The sequence below is a fragment of the Passer montanus genome, unplaced genomic scaffold (genome assembly GCF_014805655.1).
Source record: "Passer montanus isolate IOZ18808 unplaced genomic scaffold, ASM1480565v1 scaffold171, whole genome shotgun sequence".
NCBI lineage: Eukaryota > Metazoa > Chordata > Aves > Passeriformes > Passeridae > Passer > Passer montanus.
Window position 1 is genome coordinate 292,540 of NW_024364382.1, and position 25,730 is coordinate 318,269.

General features: G+C 64.4%; 3 protein-coding genes across 4 annotated transcripts; 2 read left to right on the top strand and 1 right to left on the bottom strand.

The window, feature by feature from the left end:
• The first annotated feature begins 309 nt into the window (after positions 1–309).
• RHOG (ras homolog family member G) lies at positions 310–1,687 on the top strand. Its single transcript, XM_039704317.1, has one exon. It carries the CDS (start codon positions 518–520, stop codon positions 1,091–1,093), a length of 576 nt encoding a protein of 191 aa, XP_039560251.1. The 5' UTR covers positions 310–517; the 3' UTR covers positions 1,094–1,687.
• Positions 1,688–4,853: 3,166 nt separating this feature from the next.
• LOC120499985 (translation initiation factor IF-2-like) lies at positions 4,854–6,718 on the top strand. The gene is made up of 2 exons (XM_039704314.1): positions 4,854–5,789; positions 6,438–6,718. Exons 1-2 carry the CDS (start codon positions 4,946–4,948, stop codon positions 6,683–6,685), a joined length of 1,092 nt encoding a protein of 363 aa, XP_039560248.1. The 5' UTR covers positions 4,854–4,945; the 3' UTR covers positions 6,686–6,718.
• Positions 6,655–25,713, bottom strand: PGAP2 (post-GPI attachment to proteins 2). 2 transcript variants are annotated; one of them, XM_039704316.1, is made up of 6 exons: positions 25,586–25,713; positions 23,713–23,886; positions 22,300–22,552; positions 19,095–19,189; positions 7,340–7,448; positions 6,655–6,812 (listed from the first exon to the last, which is right to left on the bottom strand). In XM_039704316.1, the coding sequence occupies exons 2-6, from the start codon at positions 23,875–23,877 to the stop codon at positions 6,682–6,684; spliced, it is 753 nt and encodes a 250-aa protein (XP_039560250.1). In that variant the 5' UTR covers positions 23,878–23,886; positions 25,586–25,713; the 3' UTR covers positions 6,655–6,681. The 2 variants fall into 2 exon arrangements, with proteins under 2 accessions (XP_039560250.1, XP_039560249.1); XM_039704315.1 differs by having other exon boundaries at positions 19,083–19,189.
• Positions 25,714–25,730: the final 17 nt, after the last annotated feature.

Below are 25,730 nucleotides of genomic sequence, written 5' to 3' on the forward strand. Positions count from 1 at the left end.
CCCTGCTGCCTGCCCTGCTGCCCTCCGTCCCGTTCCGGGCTGGAGGCACGGCACGGCATGGCATGGCAGCATGGGGCTGGCACAAACGATGACACCACGGGCTGCCACAGCCCCGCCGTGGCCCTGCTGCCTGCCCTGCTGCCCTCCGTCCCGTTCCGGGCTGAAGGCGAGGCACGGCACGGCATGGCACGGCACGGCATGGCACAGGGTGCTGCCACAGCCTGGCTGCCATGGATGCAGCGCCCTGGGGACGATGTGGTCCCCATGCACTGGCTGTGGTGGCACACACGTGTCCCTGTCATGGTGGCAGATCCCCGTTGGGGGGTCTCTGTCAGGGGGATTTGCCTGCCTGGGAAGCTCATCTGGGTTGGATGGTGAACCAGGGGGTGTGATCCTCGTGCAGCCCCCACCCTCGGGGTCTCAGAGCGGGGGGACCAGACTGACCCAGCCCTGGAGAGCCCCCTCCCTGACCTGCTCTGTTCCCACAGGCTGCTGAAGGGGACACGGGAGCGCCGGGATGCAGAGCATCAAGTGCGTGGTGGTGGGCGACGGGGCGGTGGGCAAGACCTGCCTGCTCATCTGCTACACCACCAACGCCTTCCCCAAGGAGTACATCCCCACCGTGTTCGACAACTACAGCGCCCAGAACACGGTGGACGGCAGGACTATAAACCTAAACCTGTGGGACACGGCCGGCCAGGAGGAGTACGACCGCCTGCGGACGCTTTCCTACCCCCAGACCAACGTCTTCATCATCTGCTTCTCCATCGCCAGCCCGCCCTCCTACGAGAACGTCAAGCACAAGTGGTACCCCGAGGTGTGCCACCACTGCCCCAGCGTGCCCATCCTCCTCGTGGGCACCAAGAAGGATCTGAGGAACAACCCCGAGACCATGAAGCGGCTCAAGGAGCAGAACCAGGCGCCCATCACCACCCAGCAGGGCATCAGCCTCTCCAAGCAGATCCGCGCCGTCAAGTACCTGGAGTGCTCAGCGCTCAACCAGGAGGGCATCAAGGATGTGTTCACCGAGGCCGTGAGGGCCGTGCTCAACCCCGCCCCGGCCAAGCCCAAGAAGCCCTGTGTGCTCTTGTGACGGGCCGGCGAGAGACGATCCTGCCCCGCCCCGTGCCCCACACACCTGCTGCCCCCCGCCACCCTCCCCGAGCTCGGTGGGACCCAGAGCCCCAGCTTGAATAACACAGACCTTGTTTGCACTAACTGGCCGCGCGCCCGGGGCAGCGGGCTCCCCGCCCCGGCTGCCAGCGGCCGCTTGCGGTGACGCCCCTCCGGTCCTGGCACAGCAACGCTTCCTGAGAAGGGGATGCCCGGAGCCCGCTCCGGCCCCGAGCACCCCGCGGGGACCTGCCACCTCCACTCTGTCCGCCAGCTGGGGCACAGGGGGTCCCCAGCCCCTCTGCGCCAGCCCTGGCACTCACCCGGCCCTGAGCATCTCGCTGGCACTGCCCCATCCTGCCCCGGGATCCTCCTGGCGGCACCAGGGGCTCCTGGGGGGTGTTTGGGGTGAGCCCCACACCAGGCACCTGCAGCCCTGCTGAGAGCACAGCCAGTGTGGCCAGAGTAGAGAGTCCCTGCCCTGGCTGGTGCTGGAGCTCCACAGGGCAGCAGGACTTGCCTGTAACCAGCTGCCCCCAGAGCCGCTTCTCCTTAAATAAAAACCTGCCCAGGCCCCCCGTGTCCTGTGCTCTCCCACACACACCCACCTTTCCTGGGCATGGGGACACTCCCTGGAGGGACGTGGGTGTCCCTGGCCCGAGCTGGGCTGGACCCCTCAGCGTGCCAGGGCCCAGCTGAGGGTGCTCGTGGTGCCTGCCAGGGCTCTCTTCTGGGGGCACTGCCAGGGGAACCTTGGGGTGTCCCTGCCATGGCCAGTCCTGACCCCACCATCTCTGTGGGCCCCGCTGAGCTCCCACCCGGGGGCTTGGGGACACTGTAGGGGACAGCAGTGGGGACAGTGCAGGGGGTGGCCATGGGGCCACTGAACTGTGTGGGAATGGGGACATTGCAGGAATTGGCACACGAGCGGGGTGCCCCCCGGGCAGCCACCCCAGCCCCAGTGCCGCCTCTGGGGTGGCAGTGGAGGGCAGAGCCCTGTGCCCCCATGCCAGGGGTGTCCTTGGTGTCCTGCGGCTGGCAGCGGCAGTGGCACCAGTGGCATCCCCAGCCGCTGTCGCCACCCCCTCGGCGCCCCCCCGGCACGTGGTGGCGGGCGGCCAGCTCCGGACACGGGCCCCTTGTCCTGCCGGGGCTGTCCTGCAGGAAGGACACAGAGCCGGCGCCCGCCACAAGCCGCCTTTGTTCCCTGCTCGTCTGCAGCCGGGCCCGGGGCAGGCGTGGGCAGCGGGGCCGGGGGCTCGGAGCCCGGGCTCCGGACACGGCCCTGCCCCGGCCCGCCGGGGCCGCGCCCTGCAGCCTCCCGGGGCTGCGGCACAGCCAGGGGACAGGGGACACGGCCAGGGGACAGGGGACACGGCCAGGGGACAGGGGACACGGCAGGGGACACGGCCAGGGACACGGGACACGGCCAGGGACACGGCCAGGGGACAGGGGACACGGCCAGGGACACGGCTAGGGGACAGGGGACATGGCCAGGGACACGGCCGGGGGACAGGGGACACGGCCGGGGACATGGCCCCAGGGGACACAGCCCCAGGGCCGCTGCACAGCCCGGGGCTCGCGGGTCCCTGCTGCTCCAAATCCTGCTCCCACCGTGGGCATCCAACAGCCCTGTCCTGGTCTGGCCGTGGTGGATCCCCACAGCCACGTCCTGCTCCCACAGGAGGATCCCCACAGCCATGTCCTGTCCCACTGTGGGATCCCCACAGCCATGTCCTGTCCTACAGGAGGATCCCCACAGCCATGTCCTGTCCCACTGTGGGATCCCCACGGCCATGTCCTGTCCCACAGGAGGATCCCCATGGCCCTGTCCCACAGTGGGATCCCCATGTCCTGTCCCACAGTGGGATCCCCACAGCCACGTCCTGTCCCACAGTGGTATCCCCATGTCCTGTCCCCCTGTGGGATCCCCACAGCCACGTCCTGTCCCACAGTGGTGGATCCCCATGTTTGTCCCACAGTGGTGGATCCCCATGTCCTGTCCCACAGTGGGATCCCCACAGCCACGTCCTGTCCCACTGCGGGGCTGGCGAGGTGCCACCCGGTGGGGTTCGGTGCAGCAGTGGGTGCAGGGATGAGGAGGGGACCCGGTGATGCCACGAGCGGGACACAGCCCTGCCCTGCCCGGCACAGCGGGATGAGCTCACGGCTCTCCCCCTCCCAGCCGCTCCCGGGCGGCCGCAGCGAGGGCAGGGCCCGCCATGGCCCGGGGCAGGGGGGACGGAGCCCCCGGCACTCCCCTGCCCCTGCCCAGCCCCGGCCCTCCCGGCTCCCGGCCCCGTGCCCGGGGCTGTGCCGGCCCTGGCCCCGCAGCATCCCTGAGATCTGCGGGATCCGCAGCCAAGCCGGCGTTCCCAGGAGCCGGGCGGAGCGGGGCCGGCGGCTGCGGGCTGGGCTCCGTCCCACGCCTCCAGCCCGGCTCCTGGCCGGCTCCAGCCTCGCCGAGCCTTCCCGGGCTCCGTCCGGCACCCAGGGCCGCGTCCCACACCACAGCCCCAAGAGGCAGGACCCAGAGCCCACACCCCAGCAATCCACACACCACACCCCAGGATCCACACCCCACACCCCAGGATCCACACCCCAACAACCGGGACTCACAGCCCACACGCCAGGATTCACATTCCACACCCCAGAGATCCACACCCCAGGATTTACATTCCACACCCCAGAGATCCACACCCTGCACCCCAGCACCCAGGATTCATATTCTACATCTTGCACTCCAGCACCCAGGATCCACATTCCACACCCCAGGATCCACACCCCACACCCCAGCACCCAGGATTCACATTCCACACCCCAGGATCTACACCCCACACCCCAGCAATCCACACCCCACACCCCAGCACCCAGGATTCACATTCCACACCCCAGGATCTACACCCCACACCCCAGCAATCCACACCCCACACCCCAGCACCCAGGATTCACATTCCACACCCCAGGATCTACACCCCACACCCCAGCAATCCACACCCCACACCCCAGCACCCAGGATTCACATTCCACACCCCAGGATCTACACCCCACACCCCAGCAATCCACACCCCACACCCCAGCACCCAGGATTCACATTCCACACCCCAGGATCTACACCCCACACCCCAGCAATCCACACCCCACACCCCAGCACCCAGGATCCACACCCCACACCCCAGGATTCACATTCCACACCCCAGGATCTACACCCCACACCCCAGCAATCTCATATTCTACATCTTGCACTCCAGCACCCAGGATCCACATTCCACACCCCAGGATCCACACCCCACACCCCAGCACCCAGGATTCACATTCCACACCCCAGTGATCCACACCCCACACCCCAGGATTTACATTCCACACCCCAGAGAGAGATCCACACCCCAGGATTCACATTCCACACCCCAGCGATCCACACCCTACACCCAGGATTCACATTCCACACCCCAGCGATCCATACCCCACACCCCAGGATTCACATTCCACACCCCAGAGATCCACATCCTACAGGGATCTGCATCCTGAGCCCCAGCTCCAGGGATCCATACCCCACACCCAGAACCCAGGGGTCACATCTTGCACCCCAGCTCCAACAGCCAGGATCCACCTCCCACACTGCAGCCCCAGAGTCCACGTCCTGCCCCCCACTCCAGCCCCCAACCTGCCCAAGGTGCTGGTCTGGACCTGCTGCCTGTTCCAGGGCCGTGCCAGGGCCGTGCCAGGCTGGGCCAGGTGGAAATGCTATGGAGGCTGCTGAGAGCTCACAAAAATACTCAGTGCTTTATTTCCACCTCAAAGCCAAGGCGCCGCGGGGCAGCGCGTCACACGCATGCAGGGACACGGATGGAGCCCACGGGTGGGGACACTGACGATGGACACGTGCAGCAGGACCTGCTCAAAGCCAGCTCGGCCCCAGCTCTGCCAGGGCCCCGCAGCTCCCGCTGCAGGAGGCTCTGCCCAGCCCTGGGATGGGCACTGGGACACCCCAGGGGACTCTCGGTGGTGGCTGTGCTCAGGTGAAGGGCAGGGAGGGACCCTCACTGCCAAACATGGGGTGGGACGAGCCCTGGCAAGTGCAGACCTCCCCAAAATCAAGGTAGCTCCAGGTGCCCCTTCCAGCAGCATTGCAGGAGCAGCTTGGGGACACTGTCAGCCCCCATCTGCCACCCAGCCATGTCCCCTGTGCCCTGGCAGCCAGAGCTGCACACTGGGGCCACTGCTGAACCCCAGCAGTTCCCAGCCCCACGGCACAGGGGAAGACATGGGGACACTGGGGCAAAGACCTCCAGCACCAGCACACTCACCCTTCCTCCTCAGACTGGGCTGGAAGGGGCACAGCACCCCTGGAACAGCCTGTGCAGCTGGGGGGGCTTCTGGGAAAGGCAGGAGTGAGCCGTGGATGCTCCCAGCAGCTGCTCTGCCCTGTGTGCTGCCACCCTGCTCTGCCCCATGTGCCCCACCCTGCTCCAGGCAGTCCCTGCACAGCCCAGCACCTTCCCGCTGCCCTCCTGGGCTCTCAGGCACAGATGGGCCAGGACCCTGCCCCAGTCCAGTGGGAGACCAGCGCCTGAAGCCAGCCCAAAAGGCCACCAGCCTTTTTGAGGACTTGCCCCAAGACCCCCAGCCTGGAGGAGGAACCATGAGAGCCCCCAGGCCAAGAAAGGACAGGGCAGGCCTGGACCCTGTGCCCCAACACCGGGAGCAGCATCCTGCTCTCCCTGGAGCATTCTCCAAAGCAACAGGCAGCAGGTCCTTGCTCCTCCTCTGTCCTGCCCTCCTGGGGCTGGCAGGAGCCAGGACAGGGTGTCCTGCAGCAGGGACAGACACTCGGGGGTCTCGGCAGGGTCCTGGCAGCAGCTCCACAGCAAACACCCAGCCCTGGCAGGACAGGGAGGAGGAGCCCCAGCAGCGGGGCTGGCTAGAAGTGCTTGTCCTCCAGCAGCGAGCTCACCACCAGCTCCTTGTTGCCAAAGTCCCAGAAGGCAGTCATGTGGAAGGCCATGTTGGAGAGCACAACCAGGTACTCCAGGAAGGCGAAGACAGTGTACACTGGGGGAGGAAACACAGCAGGTGAGGGGGTCCCACAGCTGCATGTGCCCCAGGAGCTGGGGGGGAGTCTGGGCCACCTGCTTGGGACAGCAGAGCAGGGCTGGGGGGCTTGGCCCCACCAGGGAAGAAGCGTGGCTGGGCACCTGGAGCTTCCCTGGGCTGGGACTTGGAAGGCAAGGCACCACATTAGGAGGATGTCAGACATCAGGAAGAATAGGACGCCAGAAGGAATTTTTTCATAGATGGGGTGGTCAGGCCTTGGCACAGGGCAGGGCTGGACCCGTGCCCTGATACCAGGAGCAGCATCCTGCTCTCCCTGGAGCATTCTCCAAAGCAACAGGCAGCAGGTCCTTGCTCCTCCTCTGTCCTGCCCTCCTGGGGCTGGCAGGAGCCAGGACAGGGTGTCCTGCAGCAGGGACAGACACTCGGGGGTCTCGGCAGGGTCCTGGCAGCAGCTCCACAGCAAACACCCAGCCCTGGCAGGACAGGGAGGAGGAGCCCCAGCAGCGGGGCTGGCTAGAAGTGCTTGTCCTCCAGCAGCGAGCTCACCACCAGCTCCTTGTTGCCAAAGTCCCAGAAGGCAGTCATGTGGAAGGCCATGTTGGAGAGCACAACCAGGTACTCCAGGAAGGCGAAGACAGTGTACACTGGGGGAGGAAACACAGCAGGTGAGGGGGGCCCACAGCTGCATGTGCCCCAGGAGCTGGGGGGGAGTCTGGGCCACCTGCTTGGGACAGCAGAGCAGGGCTGGGGGGCTTGGCCCCACCAGGGAAGAAGCGTGGCTGGGCACCTGGAGCTTCCCTGGGCTGGGATTTGGAAGGCAAGGCACCACATTAGGAGGATGTCAGACATCAGGAAGAATAGGACGCCAGAAGGAATTTTTTCATAGATGGGGTGGTCAGGCCTTGGCAGGGGCTGCCCATCCCTGCAGGTGTCCCCTGGAGGTCGCACTGAGTGCTCTGGGCTGGTCACAGGGTGGGCGTGGGACACAGCTGGCACTGCCTGGGCTGGGAGGGGACTCTGGGATTGCCACGTGGGATCTGAAGGATGTCTGCCATGGGCACAGCTGGGACTTGCTGATCCCAGGGATCTCTTCCAGCCTTAATGACCCTGTGATTCAGTGATTCTGTGACCTCCCAGCCCCTTCCCCACATGCCCCCAGCAGCCCCCTCACCTCCAGGGCCGCAGTACCAGTTGTGGTGGAAGTAAACGCACACGGCGAACGCGAACGTGATGAAGGTGAAGAAGAAGAGCAGCTGCTTCCACTTGTACGACTTGCGCTCCTGGAAGAGGCCAAGGGCTGGGTGATGCCATCCCATCCCACCCCATCCAATCCCATCCCATCCCGTCCCATCCCATCATCCCATTATCCCATCCAAAGCTCTGCCCTGGCCCCACACAGCCCGGGGGTCTCTGCACCCTGGCTCCTTGTGCAGGCCGCCCCAGGGGTGGCTTGGGCAGAGCTGGGTGATGCCAGGGGCACACAGGGCTCACACCTTCATGGAGATACAGGGTGTGAGGGAGCCACGGGGTCCCAGCAAATATGAGTGGGTGCTGGGGTGCTCAGGGGACTCCTCGAGGATGGGCCAAGGCTCGACCAGAGGCAGATCCCCTGGCCCAGGTAGCTGCAGGTGGCCCCAGGGCACAGGGAATTCACCGGGTGTTGCACCCCCTCGCCCACAACAGCAGCAGGGAGGAGGAAACCACATGAAGGGTGGCAGCCGGGGCGGGTGCTGTGCTGCAGAGCTCACCCAGCACGCCCTGGCACCGGAGGGGCCCCATCCTGCCCCCCAGCACCACCTCTGGTGAGGCAGTAACAGAGCCTGGAGATGCTGCCAGCAGCCCCACACCCCCAGCTCACTGCTTCTGTCCCCAGAGCTCAGCCTTTGTGACAAGCCAGGGGCCAGGCCTGTCCCCTGTGAGGGTCCCCAGCCCACACCCAGCACCCCAAAGCGGGGGGCTGTGGGTGCAGTGACCCCCGGCAGCCACAGCAGGTACTGGCTCCAGTTCCCTTCCTCTATTTCTCCCACCACACCGAGGGTGATGGATAAGGATCCTACAGCCTGGGGGGCAGAGGAACCCCAAGCCACGTCTGGAGCCCTGAGGGGGCATAGGAGCCCTGGAGCAGGGGGCTGCAAGGGGGAACAGCCCCACAGAAGGGGCTGGGGATGCCACAGCCAGCCCTGGCTGGTACAGGTGGGAGGGGAATTTCCCCCTCGCCCGACGCCTCACGTGAGACAAAGATTCCATTCTGCGGGAGTGCTGATAACAAGGAAAATTTAAATTGCCCCATCACACTTTCCATCACCCCCAGAAAGCGTGCCAGGGGCTCGGGCAGGCAGGAAAACCCAGAGAGGAAGGACGGATTCACTTCACCACGCGGGGACACGCGGGTGACGCCAGCTCCAGCGCCCGGGGCCGGGGCTGGTCCTTCCTGCTGGGACCGCGGGTCCCTCGGCCAGCAGCAGCTCAGCCAGCGCGGGGTGCGAGCAGCAGCGCTGGCACCGGCAGCTCCCAGCCCCGAGCGGGGCGCGGTGCCGAGTTTCACACCGGAAAAGCGGCTCGGAACAGCCGCTGCCACCGCGCTGCCACCGCGCTCCCACGGCAAACGGCTGCGCTGAGCCCCGCCGCACCCACACAGCCCTGCCGGGGCACCAGGGACCTGCCGGGGGCACCTGGGATCTGCCAGGGGCACCAGGGACCTGCCGGGGCACCAGGGACCTGCCGGGGCACCAGGGACCTGCCAGGGGCACCAGGGACCTGCCAGGGGCACCAGGGACCTGCCAGGGCACCAGGGACCTGCCAGGGCCAGCAGGCAGCTGCTCCTCCCGGGAGCACCGAGGCAGGGAACAGCTCGGGTCACCCAGCCCCAGCGCCCTGCTCCTGCTGCAGCACCCTGAGGTGGCCCTGTGGGAGCCACCCGGGTCCCCACGGTGACCCTGCGCCTCAGGGTGCCCTCTGAGCTCCCCCTCTCCCGGTCTGGGCAGAGGATTATCACACGGATAATTAGGTGTTAATCCCTAATTCCAGGGCAGCAGCTGGCTCAGCCCAGTGCCAGGGGATCACAGGGCAGGGTCCCCAGGAGGTGGCACCTGGTGACATGCCAGGATGCTGAGCAGAGCTGGTTTGGAAGGTGGCACCTCGGGGAAGGTCCCTGCAGGAGCACGGGCAGGGGGCACAGGCACAGCAGGGGGACTGGGGGGCACGAGGACCCCCGTGGGATGTGGGAGCTGCAGTGCCACCCTGCAGGAGGAGGGGAAAGGGCCAGCCCAGGGTCCCCACAGTGACCCTGTGCCGCGGGGTGCCCTCTGAGCTCCCCCTCTCCCGGTCTGGGCAGAGGATTATCACACGGATAATTAGGTGTTAATCCCTAATTCCAGGGCAGCAGCTGGCTCAGCCCAGTGCCAGGGGATCACAGGGCAGGGTCCCCAGGAGGTGGCACCTGGTGACATGCCAGGATGCTGAGCAGAGCTGGTTTGGAAGGTGGCACCTCGGGGAAGGTCCCTGCAGGAGCATGGGCAGGGGGCACAGGCACAGCAGGGGGACTGGGGGGCACGAGGACCCCCGTGGGATGTGGGAGCTGCAGTGCCACCCTGCAGGAGGAGGGGAAAGGGCCGGCGGGAGCTCCAGGAGCTGCTGGGTGGAGGAGCTGCCCAACCCCTCGCTGCCGTGGGCTGGACCCACCGCCCTGCTCAGGGCCCAGGCAGTGCCAGGCACTGTCCCTGCTTCCCCTGGGCCCAGCTTTGTGGGGATCCCTGACCTGGGGACAACCCCGAGAGCCAGACGGTGGCCAGAGGAGGGCAATTGGGATTGCTCAGCTTGGACAGGACCAGGAACCCCCAGGTCAGAGCCCTGGAGAGGAGCTGGCAGCTCCAAGCACCCTGGCAAGAAGCCACCAAACTCTGGCTGCCTGTAAGGAAAAAGGGGGATTAGAAAATCCCAAGGACAGGGTGCTCCAAGCTGAGTTGGTGCCAGGCTCCTCTGTGTCCTGGCTGGGGCTGGCACAGCTGGGGCTGCCAACTTCCTCCTGGCAAGACAGACCGGGGCAGCCGTGGCCCCTGCAAGCAGTGTGACACAGCCACCCCCGTGGCTGCATGTGTGTCTGGCTCAGAAAAGCACAGGGGAATTATATTTAGTGCCCAGCTGGCGGGCCAGAGCTGAGGCACGCTCCCCAGCAGGCGAAGGTGAGTCAGGAGCAGGAGGCTGGACAACCTGGGGAGGAGAGAGGGGCTGCAGCCAGCCCGGGTATGCTCTGGGATGCTGCTCCCAGCCCAGGCCAGGGGGCACCAGGGACCTGCCGGGGCCACCAGGGACCTGCCGGGGCCACCAGGGACCTGCCGGGGGCACCAGGGACCTGCCGGGGCCACCAGGGACCTGCCGGGGCCACCAGGGACCTGCCGGGGGCACCAGGGACCTGCCGGGGCCACCTGGGATCTGGCCGGGGCACCAGGGACCTGCCGGGGGCACCAGGGACCTGCCGGGGCCACCAGGGACCTGCCAGGGGCACCAGGGACCTGCCGGGGGCACCAGGGACCTGCCGCGGGCACCAGGCAGCTGCTCCTCCCGGGAGCACCGAGGCAGGGAACAGCTCGGGTCACCCAGCCCCAGCGCCCTGCTCCTGCTGCAGCACCCTGAGGTGGCCCTGTGGGAGCCACCCGGGTCCCCACGGTGACCCTGCGCCTCAGGGTGCCCTCTGAGCTCCCCCTCTCCCGGTCTGGGCAGAGGATTATCACACGGATAATTAGGTGTTAATCCCTAATTCCAGGGCAGCAGCTGGCTCAGCCCAGTGCCAGGGGATCACAGGGCAGGGTCCCCAGGAGGTGGCACCTGGTGACATGCCAGGATGCTGAGCAGAGCTGGTTTGGAAGGTGGCACCTCGGGGAAGGTCCCTGCAGGAGCATGGGCAGGGGGCACAGGCACAGCAGGGGGACTGGGGGGCACGAGGACCCCCGTGGGATGTGGGAGCTGCAGTGCCACCCTGCAGGAGGAGGGGAAAGGGCCAGCCCACGCTTCAGGCAGCACGGAGGGAGCTCCAGGAGCTGCTGGGTGGAGGAGCTGCCCATCCCCTCGCTGCCGTGGGCTGGACCCACCGCCCTGCTCAGGGCCCAGGCAGTGCCAGGCATCGTCCCTGCTTCCCCTGGGCCCAGCTTTGTGGGGATCCAGGGAGCCAGACGGTGGCCAGAGGAGGGCAATTGGGATTGCTCAGCTTGGACAGGACCAGGAACCCCCAGGTCAGAGCCCTGGAGAGGAGCTGGCAGCTCCAAGCACCCTGGCAAGAAGCCACCAAACTCTGGCTGCCTGTAAGGAAAAAGGGGGATTAGAAAATCCCAAGGACAGGGTGCTCCAAGCTGAGTTGGTGCCAGGCTCCTCTGTGTCCTGGCTGGGGCTGGCACAGCTGGGGCTGCCAACTTCCTCCTGGCAAGACAGACCGGGGCAGCCGTGGCCCCTGCAAGCAGTGTGACACAGCCACCCCCGTGGCTGCATGTGTGTCTGGCTCAGAACTGACCTGGGGACAACCCCGAGAGCCAGACGGTGGCCAGAGGAGGGCAATTGGGATTGCTCAGCTTGGACAGGACCAGGAACCCCCAGGTCAGAGCCCTGGAGAGGAGCTGGCAGCTCCAAGCACCCTGGCAAGAAGCCACCAAACTCTGGCTGCCTGTAAGGAAAAAGGGGGATTAGAAAATCCCAAGGACAGGGTGCTCCAAGCTGAGTTGGTGCCAGGCTCCTCTGTGTCCTGGCTGGGGCTGGCACAGCTGGGGCTGCCAACTTCCTCCTGGCAAGACAGACCGGGGCAGCCGTGGCCCCTGCAAGCAGTGTGACACAGCCACCCCCGTGGCTGCATGTGTGTCTGGCTCAGAAAAGCACAGGGGAATTATATTTAGTGCCCAGCTGGCGGGCCGGAGCTGAGGCACGCTCCCCAGCAGGCGAAGGTGAGTCAGGAGCAGGAGGCTGGACAACCTGGGGAGGAGAGAGGGGCTGCAGCCAGCCCGGGTATGCTCTGGGATGCTGCTCCCAGCCTGGGCACGCTCTGGGATGCTGCTCCCAGCCCGGGCCATGCTCTGGGATGCTGCTCCCAGCCCAGGCCATGCTCTGGGATGCTGCTCCCAGCCCGGGCCATGCTCTGGGATGCTGCTCCCAGCCCACAGAATGCGCTGGGGGTCTCATTCACCCAGGCTGGGGGAGCCCCAAGCCCTGTAAATGCAGCTCTGAGGGCTGAGATGGCTGCTGTAAGCTACTAGCAAGAAGGCACAGAAGAACCCTCCTGCTTCTTCCTCCAGAGAGGAGGAGTGTGCCTAGCCCCCCAGTTCCTGACGGGGACAGGGACGACAGAGATCTCAAATGGCAACAGCTCACTCTGCAGGGACCTGCCAGGCACTGGTTCAGCCCGGGAGCCACAGCCAGCGTCCCTTTCTGAGGGACAAGTGGCACCTGCAGGGCTGTGTGTCACACAGCAGTCCCAGCTGCCCTGGAGGTTTCCGGGGCTGTGCAGAGAGCCCGGGGCCGAAGGGCCCCTCACGGAGCTCAGCTATTTATAGAGGGCTCGTCTGAGGCACGGCAGCGCTGCCGCGAGGAGCTGGGGTGAAACCACGCGTGGTCACCGAGGTGCTTGTGGTGCCTGTGCTCACACAGCCCTGCCGGGCAGGGACACAGCTCAGGGACCCTGCTCCAGCTCTGGGGCTCAGCTGGGCCCGGGGGACTCAGGGGCAGTGCCCCAGAAGCTCCCGTGCCTGTGCACTGGCTGCAGCCTGGGCCGGGCTCAGCCCGTGTGCCCTGCAGATGCCAGGGGAGGGGGACATTGTGGGACAGAGCCCAGGGGCCAGTGGCACAGCAGGAGCCAGCTCCACTAGCCACAGCATGGACCAGAAGTGACCTTAAATCCCACCCAGTGCCACCCTTGCCATGGCAGGGACACCTTCCCCTGTGCCAGGCTGCTCCAGCCCCAGTGCCCAGCCTGGCCTTGGGCACTGCCAGGGATCCAGGGGCAGCCCCAGCTGCTCTGGCAATTCCATCCCAGCCCCTGCCCACCCTGCAGGAACTTCTTCAGCCAGCTGATGTGAAACATGGTGGCTTATTCCCCGAGGGCCTGTCTCCTTCAGTGTCTTACTTGCAGAGACAAGAAAGCAAAACAACTCAACCCAGTGTGCTGCAACCACAGACTGACTGACTGTGTTGCTTAGGCTCTGGGATGCTTCTCCCAGCCTGTGCCACGCTCTGGGATGCTGCTCCCAGGCCAGGGCAGGCTCTGGGATGCTGCTCCCAGCCCAGGCCATGCTCTGGGATGCTGCTCCCAGCCCAGGCCATGCTCTGGGATGCTGCTCCCAGCCCGGGTATGCTCTGGGATGCTGCTCCCAGCCCGGGCCATGCTCTGGGATGCTGCTCACAGCCTGTGCCATGCTCTGGGATGCTGCTCCCAGGCTGTGCCACGCTCTGGGATGCTGCTCCCAGCCTGTGCCACGCTCTGGGATGCTGCTCCCAGCCCGGGCCATGCTCTGGGATGCTGCTCCCAGCCTGTGCCATGCTCTGGGATGCTGCTCCCAGCCCAGGGCACGCTCTGGGATGCTGCTCCCAGCCCAGGCCATGCTCTGGGATGCTGCTCCCAGCCCAGGGCACGCTCTGGGATGCTGCTCCCAGCCTGGGCACACTCTGGGATGCTGCTCCCAGCCCACAGAATGCACTGGGGGTCTCATTCCCCCAGGCTGGGGGAGCCCCAAGCCCTGTAAATGCAGCTCTGAGGGCTGAGATGGCTGCTGTAAGCTACCAGCAAGAAGGCACAGAAGAAGCCTCCTGCTTCTTCCTCCAGAGAGGAGGAGTGTGCCTAGCCCCCCAGTTCCTGACGGGGACAGGGACGACAGAGATCTCAAATGGCAACAGCTCACTCTGCAGGGACCTGCCAGGCACTGGTTCAGCCCGGGAGCCACAGCCAGCGTCCCTTTCTGAGGGACAAGTGGCACCTGCAGGGCTGTGTGTCACACAGCGGTCCCAGCTGCCCTGGAGGTTTCCGGGGCTGTGCAGAGAGCCCGGGGCCGAAGGGCCCCTCACGGAGCTCAGCTATTTATAGAGGGCTCGTCTGAGGCACGGCAGCGCTGCCGCGAGGAGCTGGGGTGAAACCACGCGTGGTCACCGAGGTGCTTGTGGTGCCTGTGCTCACACAGCCCTGCCGGGCAGGGACACAGCTCAGGGACCCTGCTCCAGCTCTGGGGCTCAGCTGGGCCCGGGGGACTCAGGGGCAGTGCCCCAGAAGCTCCCGTGCCTGTGCACTGGCTGCAGCCTGGGCCGGGCTCAGCCCGTGTGCCCTGCAGATGCCAGGGGAGGGGGACATTGTGGGACAGAGCCCAGGGGCCAGTGGCACAGCAGGAGCCAGCTCCACTAGCCACAGCATGGACCAGAAGTGACCTTAAATCCCACCCAGTGCCACCCTTGCCATGCAGGGACACCTTCCCCTGTGCCAGGCTGCTCCAGCCCCAGTGCCCAGCCTGGCCTTGGGCACTGCCAGGGATCCAGGGGCAGCCCCAGCTGCTCTGGGCACCCTGTGCCAGCCCTGCCCACCCTGCCAGGGAACAATTCCTCATTGCCAAGATCCCATCCATTGCTGCCCTCTGGCACTGGCAGCCATTCCCTGGGTGCTGTCCCTGCAGGCCTTGTCCCCAGTCCCTCTGCAGCTCTCCTGGAGCCCCTTCAGGCCCTGCCAGGGGCTCTGAGCTCTGCCTGGAGCTTCTCCTCTCCAGGGGAGCCCCCCCAGCTCTCCCAGCCTGGCTCCAGAGCTGCAGCCCTGTGAGCATCTCCGTGGCCCCTCTGATGGCCTGAGCCAGCCAGCCTGGTGGCCACCACATGCACACACTGCTGTCTGCTGGGGCCACCAGCCCTGAGCTGGGGGGGGAAAGTGTGTTTGCAAACAAGAAGTGAAACTGCTCTGCCCCACTGCCCAGCTCTGCAGCTCAGGGCTGGGGGAAGGAGGGTTTTAAGGGCGAGCAGCCAGCCAGGAACAGCAGAGCTGCCAGCCCAGGTGGGCACTGCCATGCCACGGCCAAGCACCAAGCATGGGGTGCAGTGATCAGCCAGAGATGAAAGCTCCCAGGCTCCATTTCCCTTTTCCACAGAAGCTCTCGCCTCTGCTTTGCCCCCTCCCCTCCTTTTTCTCCCCTCCCACAGAGCTTTGTTTTCCTTTCTCTCACCATTTGCCACCTCGAAACTGGAAACCGTCTGTACTTCCCCATTGCAAACCAGTTCCTCTGCACCTTCCTGCCTCGCAGAGCAGCAGTTGCAACAGGAGCCCCGCCGGATGAGAAGCTTTTGCAAGACCAATTCCTGTCCCTGCTACAATGCCAGAGCTGGGGAGCTTCATCCCTGCCAGCAGCACTCAAAGCAGTGCCAGCTGTGGGGCGGGGATGGCACAGCCCCCTGTTCCCTCCTCCTTCCAGCTCCCCACACGGAGCTTGTCCTGGAGATGGTCCCAGGTTTGGCCCTGGAGAACCTGAACCCTTGTGGGGACCCTCTGCTGGGGAGGAGGGAAGGACAGAACACCGTGGGACTGGAGCCATCCCTCGCCTGTCCCCTCCTGCCATCGCCAGCTCCAGGGCAGGGGACAGCAAATGTGAACAAAGGGCCCACAAGGGACACAAACAGAGCCAGAGTCTGTCCCCAAGGTGCCGTGATGCACACGGAGGGACAGCTGTGCCCTGGCCTTGAGCAGCCCCAGGAGCATGGCTGGGCAGCTCACGGGTACTGCCCAAGCCCTTGGATGTGGCAGTGGCACCGCCCGTGTCCCGCCCTGCCGAGCCAGGCAAGCCGCGGCTGTCACGGGAGCTGTGCCGAGCCTGCCAGGGCCACCAGCCGTGAGCAGAGGGCTTGGGGCCTGAGGAATCCAGGCAGAGAGTGGGACAAGCCCCAGGAGACCCTGCTCAGCCCGGAGGATCCGTGGGAATGCCGGGCGGTACGAGCCCAACGCGCAGCTGCAGAGTGACCCGAAGTGCCTTAGCCAAAGGTGACGCCTGGTGGTGTGACAGGCACTGTGCCATCTTCACCCCGACACAGCCGGTCTGGGAGCTGTGTCAGCCCTTCCCCTACCCGCCACCGCCGTGCCCTGGGCGACAGCTCCATCCTGTGGCTGCGCATGGAGCGGGCGGGGACACCGGAGCTGGCACAGGGACACCCGAGCTGGCACAGGGACACCGCAGCCCCGGTGGCCTCGGGTCAGGGCTGGCCCTGGAGGGCTCCTGTCTCCTCGGGCAAACCCCAGCTTTGGGGGGACCACGCAGCTCCTCTCCAGCAGCAGGGTGTGCCAGGATGGGAGGAGGAAGTGACTGGTGGCACTGTGCCAGGTGGTGGCATGCTCAGCCAAGGTGTCACCACGTTCCCTGCCCCACAGATGTGCAGATTCCTTCAGTCCATGGGTAGAGTCACAGAAACCAAGGAGGCTGCAAAATCCCTCTGAGACCAGAGTGCCACTGCACCCCAGCAGTGCCAAGGCCACATTAACCCATGTCCCCAAGTGTCACATCCACATGGCTGTAAAATCCCTGCAGGGATGTGACTCCAGCCCTGGCCTGGGCAGCCGTGCCAGGGCTGGACAGCCCTGCCTAGGAACAATTTTCCCAATATCCAGTGTGAACCTCCCTGGTACAGCTTGAGGATGATTACTCCTGTCCTGTCCCTGTTCCCTGGGAGCAGGGCCCAACACCCCCGGCTGTCCCCTCCTGTCAGGAGTTGTGCAGAGCCATAATGTCCTCCCTGAGCCTCCTTTTCTCCAGGCTGAGCCCCTTCAGCCCCTTCCCCAGCTGCATTCCCCTCCCTGGCCATGCTCCAGGTCCTGAGGGGCCCAAAGCTGAGCCCAGGACCTGGGGTGCCTCACCCCTGCCCATTGCAGTGGAGATGAACCAGCCCCAGTGGGTGACGTGGCAGGGGAGGAGATGCAGAGCCTTAGAGGTCTCACCCAGAAAAAAGACAAGCCAAAACAATATGACAGAAATAAAGGAAGCTGTGGGAGAGCTGCCAGGGAATGACTGCGAGCTCCAGCTATTCCCATATCAGCAGAGAGAACAAATCACTTCCCAGTGAGGGAGGAGGGCCTCAGCATCTCCACAAGTCTCTTTCCTAAGGAGCCTTACAGCCAAACAGCTGCTGGAAGCTTCTTTCCCAGGCCTCTGGAGTCAGGCAGCAGGGACAGGCTCGGTGAATTGGCGGAAGGGGAGGACAAGAAGTGTGACGGAGCAGGAGCTGCTCCTGGACTGCAGAGCTGGGCCCCAGCACTCATCCTGACAGGGCTGCAGAGCTGGGCCCCAGCACTCATCCTGACAGGACTGCAGAGCTGGGATTGCAGAGCTGGGCCCCCCAGCACTCATCCTGCTGGGACTGCAGAGCTGGGCCCCAGCACTCATCCTGACAGGGCTGCAGAGCTGGGCCCCAGCACTCATCCTGACAGGGCTGCAGAGCTGGGCCCCTCCCCATTTAACACCGGGATCACAAGGGCTGGACTGGGATCACTGGGAGGAGCATCCCGAGGGGAAGGGACAGAGAGATGCAGGCAGTCCAGATCCACAGGTGAAGGCAAGCATGCTGGAGCCACGTGGGCACAAAAACAGGGCCTCACAGCCTCAAACCTGGATGTCCTGACAGGCCCCAGGCACAGCACCCACCCTGCAGCCCTGCTCACAGCCCCTTGGGAGAGGCTTGTCCGGCCCTCGCCAGCCTCACAGCATGGGACACAGGCACACACCTCCCAAGGGCTCTGCTCTGCCCACTGCCACCTTCCTGGAGCAGCACAGCCCTGGGACCCCTCCCCATTTAACACCGGGATCGCAAGGGCTGGACTGGGATCGCTGGGAGGAGCATCCCGAGGGGAAGGGACAGAGAGATGCAGGCAGTCCAGATCCACAGGTGAAGGCAAGCATGCTGGAGCCACGTGGGCACAAAAACAGGGCCTCACAGCCTCAAACCTGGATGTCCTGCCCTGCCCGTGGCTGCCAGTGCCCACAGTCCAGGACCAAGCTGGATGTCCTGCCCACCTGCCCCACAATCCAGGACAAACCTGGATGTGCCACCCACCTGCCCCACAATCCAGGACAAACCTGGATGTGCCACCCACCTGCCCCACAATCCAGGACAAACCTGGATGTCCTGTCCAAGGCCCAGGACTCACACCACAAACCAGCACAGCACAGAAGCTGCAGCCAGGCAATGGGGCCAGGAGCCCCTGGCTGGATCTTTCACCAGACCTGCTGCCCCCAGAGCCAGCCCCTGCACCCCCTGACCCTTCCCCAGAAAAGGAGCCAGAGCCAGCCTGCTCACAGCCATTCTGGAGCAAAGGGAGAGCTCCTGCTGCCCGCTGCTCCCAGCTTGCAGGACAGCAATTCCCAGCACAGGGACGCCAACTTCAGCTTAGAAACAGGCACGGAGAAGGGATGAGCAATCCCAGTCCACAGGGATGCTAAGTGGTTTCCAATAGGATCTCCCAATGGAAACATAATCAGATACTGGGAGGAAATTCTTCCCTGTGAGGGTGGGCAGGGCTGGCACAGGGTGCCCAGAGCAGCTGGGGCTGCCCCTGGATCCCTGGCAGTGCCCAAGGCCAGGCTGGACACTGGGGCTGGAGCAGCCTGGCACAGGGGAAGGTGTCCCTGCCATGGCAGGGTGGGATCTGAGGTCCCTTCTCACCCAAACCATTCTGTGGTTCCATGATAAAACCAGAAAGTAAGAAATGAAAAGCTTCCTCCCCATTTTGCTTTGGTAAATGGATTTTGGTGAGTTCTTCTGTTTCACCTGCTGCTGTTGGCTCCTCTAGAACTTGCTCAGGGGCATTTCACAAGCAAGGACAGCCAAAGCCCTCCAGTGCCACTCCAGAGCCCCTGCCAACGCCCAGCATGGCCCCAGAGCCCCCTCCCTGCTCCCAGCACAGAGAGAAGAAAGGAAAGTGTCTGTACCTCGGGACTTACTGTGTGTTTCTTAGTCATTCTCCAGAGGATGCAGGTGAGCAGCATGTGGCCCAGGGCCGACGTGATGAACACGATGAAGGCATTTTCGTGGATTGCTGGATTGACAAACAACAGGCTTCCTGTTCAATCCAAGCCAGGAGCACAAGGGGAACACGGGGCAAGGTTTGGGAGGGCTTTGTGCTGTGCTGGGAGCCCCAGCACCCCGGTGATGCTGGGACTCCAGCGGGGTCTTGGCAGGAGACAGGCACAGCACAGCTTCATAACCTGCTTGTGCTGCCTCAGGGGCCCCTGGAAGGTGATAAAAGTGCCTAGAAGACTTATCCCACAGTGCCAGGAGGGTGCTTCTGTGCTCTGGGACCTTCACTTCACATGGCTGTAAACTCAGGGACCCTTGAGAGCAGATTAGCATTACCACTGTTGTTCTAGGGATGGGGAAACTGAGGCACAGGGAGGGGGGGTGCAGAGTAAGCCAGTCCAAAATCCAGAAGAGTCCATCTTCTGGCCCCCTGCATAATCCACCTGCCCATGAGCAGCATCAGCAGCCTCATCTGCAGCACTGAGGTTGCCTTGTGCATACCTGGACTAGCCCAGGTACAGGATCAGGCTGGGAAGGCAGCTGGAGCAAGGCCAAGGCAGAGCTGCTCCCAAGGCCTCAAACTCCACACGACCCCTGCACCTTCAGGTGAAAGATCTTCATAAGTGCTGCTCTGAAAAGGAACTTCCAGCCCCTTCTGCAGAAGCTGAGCCTCAGACTGAATTCCCAACCCCCTGAACACCAGGAATGACCCTGAATTCCCAACCCCCTGAACACCAGGAATAACCCTGAATTCCCAACCCACTGAACACCAGGAATGACCCTGAATTCCCCACCCCCTGAACACCAGGAATAACCCTGAGTTCCCAACCCCCTGAACACCAGGAATAACCCTGAGTTCCCAACCCCCTGAACACCAGGAATAACCCTGAGTTCCCAACCCCCTGAACACCAGGAATAACCCTGAGTTCCCAACCCCCTGAACACCAGGAATAACCCTGAGTTCCCAACCCCCTGAACACCAGGAATGACCCTGAATTCCCCACCACCTGAACACCAGGAATGACCCTGAACTCCCCCACCTGAACACCAGGAATGACCATGCCTGTCTGCCCTCTCCCTGCAGGGGAAGGGAAGCACGTGAGGAGTGAGGTGCCAGCTGGTGGGAGAGGTCAGACCGGGCTGTCCTGCAGGGATGATTAACCTGAGCACGGCAGCTCAGGGCTGAAACTTTCCCCAGAGCCAGGGATTAGTCTGGGGTGAGGATCCCAGGAAGTGGGTCAGCCTCAGCTCCCAGGGCTCTGCCCCAGCTAGCCAGACCTCAAAGCAGCGCCTGGATTTCCAAGGGCCTGGACAAGCTGGAGAAGCCCCTGGGGCAAGTCAGGCTGCAGACCCTGCCATCAGGGGGGCACTGGGACACCCGGCCATGGGGCCAGGGAATGCTGGCAGGAGACAAGGAGCTGGGTAAGGACAGGTCCCAGACCAGAGACCTCCATCAGCAGGAGGTTCCTGCTCTGCCATCCCAGTCACTGGGCTCCACCACGGACCATCCTCACCCCAAAGGCTGGGGGAGATCCCAGGACTCTGCTCAAAGCACCACAGCCCTGAACCCCAGAACAGTTTGGGTTGGGAAGGACCTTAAAAACATTTCCATGGGGACATCCTGGGCATGGATGTGGGACATGGGGCCATGGCAGGGACATCCTCCACTGTCCCAGGCTGCTCCAAGCCCCAATGTCCAATCTGGTGTTGGACACTGCCAGGGATCCAGGGGCAGTGTCCAACACCACTTCTCCAGGGAACAATTCCTAATTCCCAATATCCCATCCAGCCCTGCCCTCTGGCAGTGGGAAGCCATTCCCCTTGTCCTGGCACTCCATTCTTTGTTGTTCCCCACCCTCCAGGGAACAATTCCTAATTCCCAGTATCCCATCCAGCCCTGCCCTCTGGCAGTGGGAAGCCATTCCCCTTGTCCTGGCACTCCATTCTTTGTTCAGAGTCCCTCTCCAGCCCACAGCTGGACACAATACCCATCATCACCATCCTGCTGTGCAGGGAAAGCCAACACATGACTGTCCTGGAGGTTTATCCCAGCACTGCAACAGCACCACCTTGCTGGCTCCTGCATTTCAGTGCTCTTCAGTTAACCCCTGGTGCCTCCTCCAGACCTTAGGAGGAAACAGCAGCTGCAGATCAGCACTGGCACTCATGCTCTTCTGAGATGAGACCACGTGGGGGAAGAGAATTTCCCAGCCTGTTATGGTCAGGTTTTGGACAAATGAATTTAACCTGAAAAATTCTGATTCTGTTTCCAGGAACTATTAGAGGGCTGGAGCCCCTCTGCTCTGGAGCCAGGCTGGGAGAGCTGGGAGTGCTCACTTGGAGAGGAGAAGCTCCAGGCAGAGCTCAGAGCCCCTGGCAGGGCCTGAAGGGGCTCCAGGAGAGCTGCAGAGGGACTGGGGACAAGGCCTGCAGGGACAGCACCCAGGGAATGGCTGCCAGTGCCAGAGGGCAGCAATGGATGGGATCTTGGCAATGAGGAATTGTTCCCTGGCAGGGTGGGCAGGGCTGGCACAGGGTGCCCAGAGCAGCTGGGGCTGCCCCTGGATCCCTGGCAGTGCCCAAGGCCAGGCTGGGCACTGGGGCTGGAGCAGCCTGGCACAGGGGAAGGTGTCCCTGCCATGGCAGGGTGGCACTGGGTGGGCTGTGAGGTTCCTTCCCAATCTAAACCAGGCATTCTGTGATTCTATGAAATTTTCCCCAGCAGTTCCTGGGGAGGGTAGGTGAAGGCAGCTGGAGCAGAGCCAGCTCAGAGCCCAGCTCTGCTGTGGGAAAGGAGAGGAAGCAGGATGGGTTCTGCCCCCCTCGCTGACCTGCCCTCAGCCTGGATCAGGCCTCAGCACTGGGTGGAACCAGGTGCCAAGGTCTGGTCCAGGCTCCATCCCCAGCCTGAACCCCTGGCTTCAACCAAGCATCAGCACCCAAAACTGTGTGAAGAGCAGGGCTATCTGCACGCTATGCACACTTCATTCCTCTATAACTACTAACTCTAATGGCATCTCTGGGGGCTTTTAACTGTTTTTTCTGTCCCAGGAGCCTCATTGCAAAGCAGCGGCCCAAGGCAGGGCGCAGCAGGGCAGGGCCCGGGCGGGGCAGGGGGGTGACACCTACCATAGTTTTCGGTGGAGGACACGTAGGTGAGGATGAGGAGGGCGAAGTTCTCGAGCAGGTTGAGCAGCAGGGTGGCGTGGCACAGGCGCAGGTAGCGGGGGTGCGGGCAGTGGCAGCTCTGGTAGTGGTTCCAGTAGGCCAGGGCCACGAGGAGGCGCGGCGCCGAGTGCAGGCCGATGCACAGGCGCCACACGTAGCGCTGCGGGGTCTCGCCCCCGATGGCCGCGCTGATGGACGGCAGGTAGTTGGGCACCTGAGGGGACACGGGCTCGTGGGGACAGGGACCCGGCACAGCCTCGCAGCCAGCCTCTCCCAGACGCTGAAACTGCCCTGCTTTGAATTGTGAATGAGGTTATTCCTAGCCCCAAAGCCAGGGAATGTATCATGGCAGCGCCCCGGTGCATCCCACGGGGCCGTGGATCCCACAGCCCTGCTGGGACAGTCCTGGGGGCCCTGCCCAGGTACCTGCTCAGGTTTCTCACCTGTACACTCCTGATTGTCCCTAGAGTCCCAGAATGGGTTCAGCTGAAGGACCTTAAGGACCAGGACACCTTCCCCTGTGCCAGGCTGCTCCAGCCCCAGTGTCCAGCCTGGCCTTGGGCACTGCCAGGGATCCAGGGGCAGCCACAGCTGCTCTGGGCACCCTGTGCCAGCCCTGCCCACCCTGCCAGGGAGCAATTCCTCATTGCCAAGGTCCCATCAAGCCCTGCCCTCTGGCACTGGGAGCCATTCCCCCTTTCCTGGCACTCCAGGCCCTGCTCAAGTTCTCCTGCTGGAGTGAGCTGACTCCAGCCTCCATTCCCAGCTGTGTCCAGCTGCTCATCCAGCAGCCTGAAAGCCCTGAGCCCAAGCCCATCCCACATGGAGCTCCAGGCCCTCCCTCCCCAGACACCTGTGGCTCCTCTGAACTCCAGCAGCTCTGGACCACCCCCTCCCCAGAACGATGCATTTCCCTTCAGCTTCCCCACCTTTATTCCTCATTGCAGTAACCCACCCCCAGAGTGCCCAGCCCAGACACCAGCCTGTGCTGCCTTCAGTCCCAGCACAAAGCCAAACCTGCTGCTGCCGGTCCTGAGGCACCACAAGGACCATGAAACAATGCAGCTGGTTCTGGATTCAGGAACACTCTGGGGGGAAAGCCCCGGAGAGGAGCCCAGAGGGAGACAGAGCAGGAGAGAGGAATCCAGAAAATGGATAGGAGCCCAAGAGGAGAAGGGAGCCCAGAAAGAGGAAGAGGAGGCAGGAGGGGAGACAGAAGAGCCCAGGAGGAGGGAGAGGAGCCCAGGAGCACACAGGAGCTCTGTCACCCCTGAGGGGAGACAGAAGAGCCCAGGAGGAGGGAGAGGAGCCCAGGAGCACACAGGAGCTCTGTCACCCCCCAGGAATACAGGTTTCTCCCAGGCAGCCTCTCACCCCACAGTGGGTCGCAGTGGTCTCGTGGAAGTTGAAGAGCAGAGACCAGATGACACAGAAGAGGAAGCCAAAGAGGGGGCAGAACACAGTGCCGAGGGCCAGCGTGGTGAAACGCAGCCGGAACAGGATCCCGTCCCGATCCAGCGGCAGCGGCACCTGCAGCATCTTGGACACCTGGGAAAAACAAAGCAATGTCTCACTGGGGTGCTCTGTCCTGCCCCGGGCAGGGTTACAAGGGGGGATCAGTCATGGGCTGGGCTCTGTGATGCTGGGGGCTTATTGAAACTCTGGGATTCTGGCAACCCCACACAGCCCTGGGCAGGGACCCCATATGGCTCAGCCCCTCACAGCCTGACTGACCCCACAGAAACACAGCTCAGCCCCTCACACTGTGTGTGATCCCACAGACACACAGCTCAGCCCCTCACAGCCTGACTGACCCCACAGACACACAGCTCAGCCCCTCACACTGTGTGTGATCCCACAGACACACAGCTCAGCCCCTCACAGCCTTACTGACCCCACAGACACACAGCTCAGCCCCTCACAGCCTGAGTGACCCCACAGACACACAGCTCAGCCCCTCACACCCCCTGGGACCCCACAGGCACACAGCAGGGCAGGTCAGAGCAGGGCAGGGCCGTCCCTGCAGCCCTCCAGAGGGATCTGGCAGGAAGGACACGTGAACCCTGTCCCGTGGCATCCATCCAGACCATTCCCTGTGCTCGGGGCAGCGCTGACACAGCTGGGCCACCGCTGTCAGTCCCGCCGCGAGCTGTGGCACCCCCAGCCCGACTCTCATAGCCCCTCTCCCCCAGCCTGTCTCCCACAGCCCCTCTTGCCCAGCCCGGCTCTCATAGTCCCGGCTCCTCCAGCCCCCAGCCTGTCTCTCAGCCCCGGCTCCCTCAGCCCCCGGCTCCCCTCGGCCCCCGGCTCCCCTCGGCCCCGGCTCCCCTCAGCCCCGGCTCCCCTGGCCCGCGCTCGCCCCGCCGCACCCGGCCCTGCACGGGCAGCGCTGCCTGGAGCTGGGCCAGGGCAGGGTTAGCTTGGGTATTGTGAAAGGCTCTTCCCCAGAGGTGCTGGCACTGCCCAGGCTGCCCAGGGAATGGGCATGGCAGCCTCGCACAAGCCCCCCACACAGCAAACCGGGGCCCATCAATGATCCCCGTGGGTCCCTTCAGCTCAGGCCCTGCCACGGCTCCACAGCCCCGGCTGCAGGGTCAGGCAGCACAAGCCCCCCACACAGCAAACCGGGGCTCGTCACTCGGGAACGCGGGGCCCGGTCCCTTGGAGCCGGGCACACCCCACAGCAAGGGTCCCCCAGCCCCGAGGGATCCGGCCGGGCTGGCTCCCCGCTCCCCACCGCCCGGCTGCGGCACAAATCCGATTTACGGACAATCCCCGAGCCGTCTGGGCAGCGCCCCAGGGCACCTGGAGCCCCGGCAGCGGGGGAGCGAGCCCCGCGGAGGGCACCGACCCCGAGCCCAGCCCCACCAGAATCATTCGAGGATAAATCAAAGAGAAAAGGGAGCTCCAAAGGGCCGGGGCTGGCTGTGGAGGGGGGTCCCGGCCGGCCCAGGGGCCCCTCCAGGGAGCCCCCAGACCCTGCTCCTCCCTGGGGGGCTCGGCCGCAGCTCCCCCGGGCAGGAGCCCCCAGACCCTGCTCCTCCCTGCCCCCGGGGGTCTCGCCTAAACACAAGGCAAACCCCCCGTATCTCGCGCTGAACGGCCCCGAGCTGTCCCGCAGGAGAGGGGCTGCGCCCCCGGCACTGCCCCGGGTGCCGCTCACCCCCGGGCCCCCTCTGAGGCGCCCCCCGCCCCAGGGCCCCCAGGCTCCCGCAGTGACTGACGCCCTCCCCGGGACCCCGCTCACCGCTCAGCCGCCGCGGCGCTGCCCCATGGCCCGGCCCGGCAGCCCCACCACGCCTCCTCCGCCTTTTCCTCCTCTTCCTCCCTTTCTCCCTCCTCTTCCTCTCCGCCCCCCAAACCCGCCGCGGCCCCTTTAAGAGGCGGGGCCA

What these genes read in the sequence shown, in the direction of transcription:
- RHOG (XM_039704317.1), top strand. Translation starts at nt 518, where the DNA reads ATGCAGAGCATCAAGTGCGTGGTGGTGGGCGACGGGGCGGTGGGCAAG.
- LOC120499985 (XM_039704314.1), top strand. Translation starts at nt 4,946, where the DNA reads ATGCAGGGACACGGATGGAGCCCACGGGTGGGGACACTGACGATGGAC. An exon ending in GCCAAGAAAGGACAGGGCAG is followed by an intron (nt 5,790 to 6,437) that starts GCCTGGACCCTG and finishes GGCACAGGGCAG; the next exon opens with GGCTGGACCCGTGCCCTGAT.
- PGAP2 (XM_039704315.1), bottom strand. Translation starts at nt 23,877, where the DNA reads ATGCTGCAGGTGCCGCTGCCGCTGGATCGGGACGGGATCCTGTTCCGG. An exon ending in AACACACAGTAAGTCCCGAG is followed by an intron (nt 7,449 to 19,082) that starts GTACAGACACTT and finishes GGCCTCTTCCAG; the next exon opens with GAGCGCAAGTCGTACAAGTG. An exon ending in CTGGTACTGCGGCCCTGGAG is followed by an intron (nt 6,813 to 7,339) that starts GTGAGGGGGCTG and finishes TTCCTCCCCCAG; the next exon opens with TGTACACTGTCTTCGCCTTC.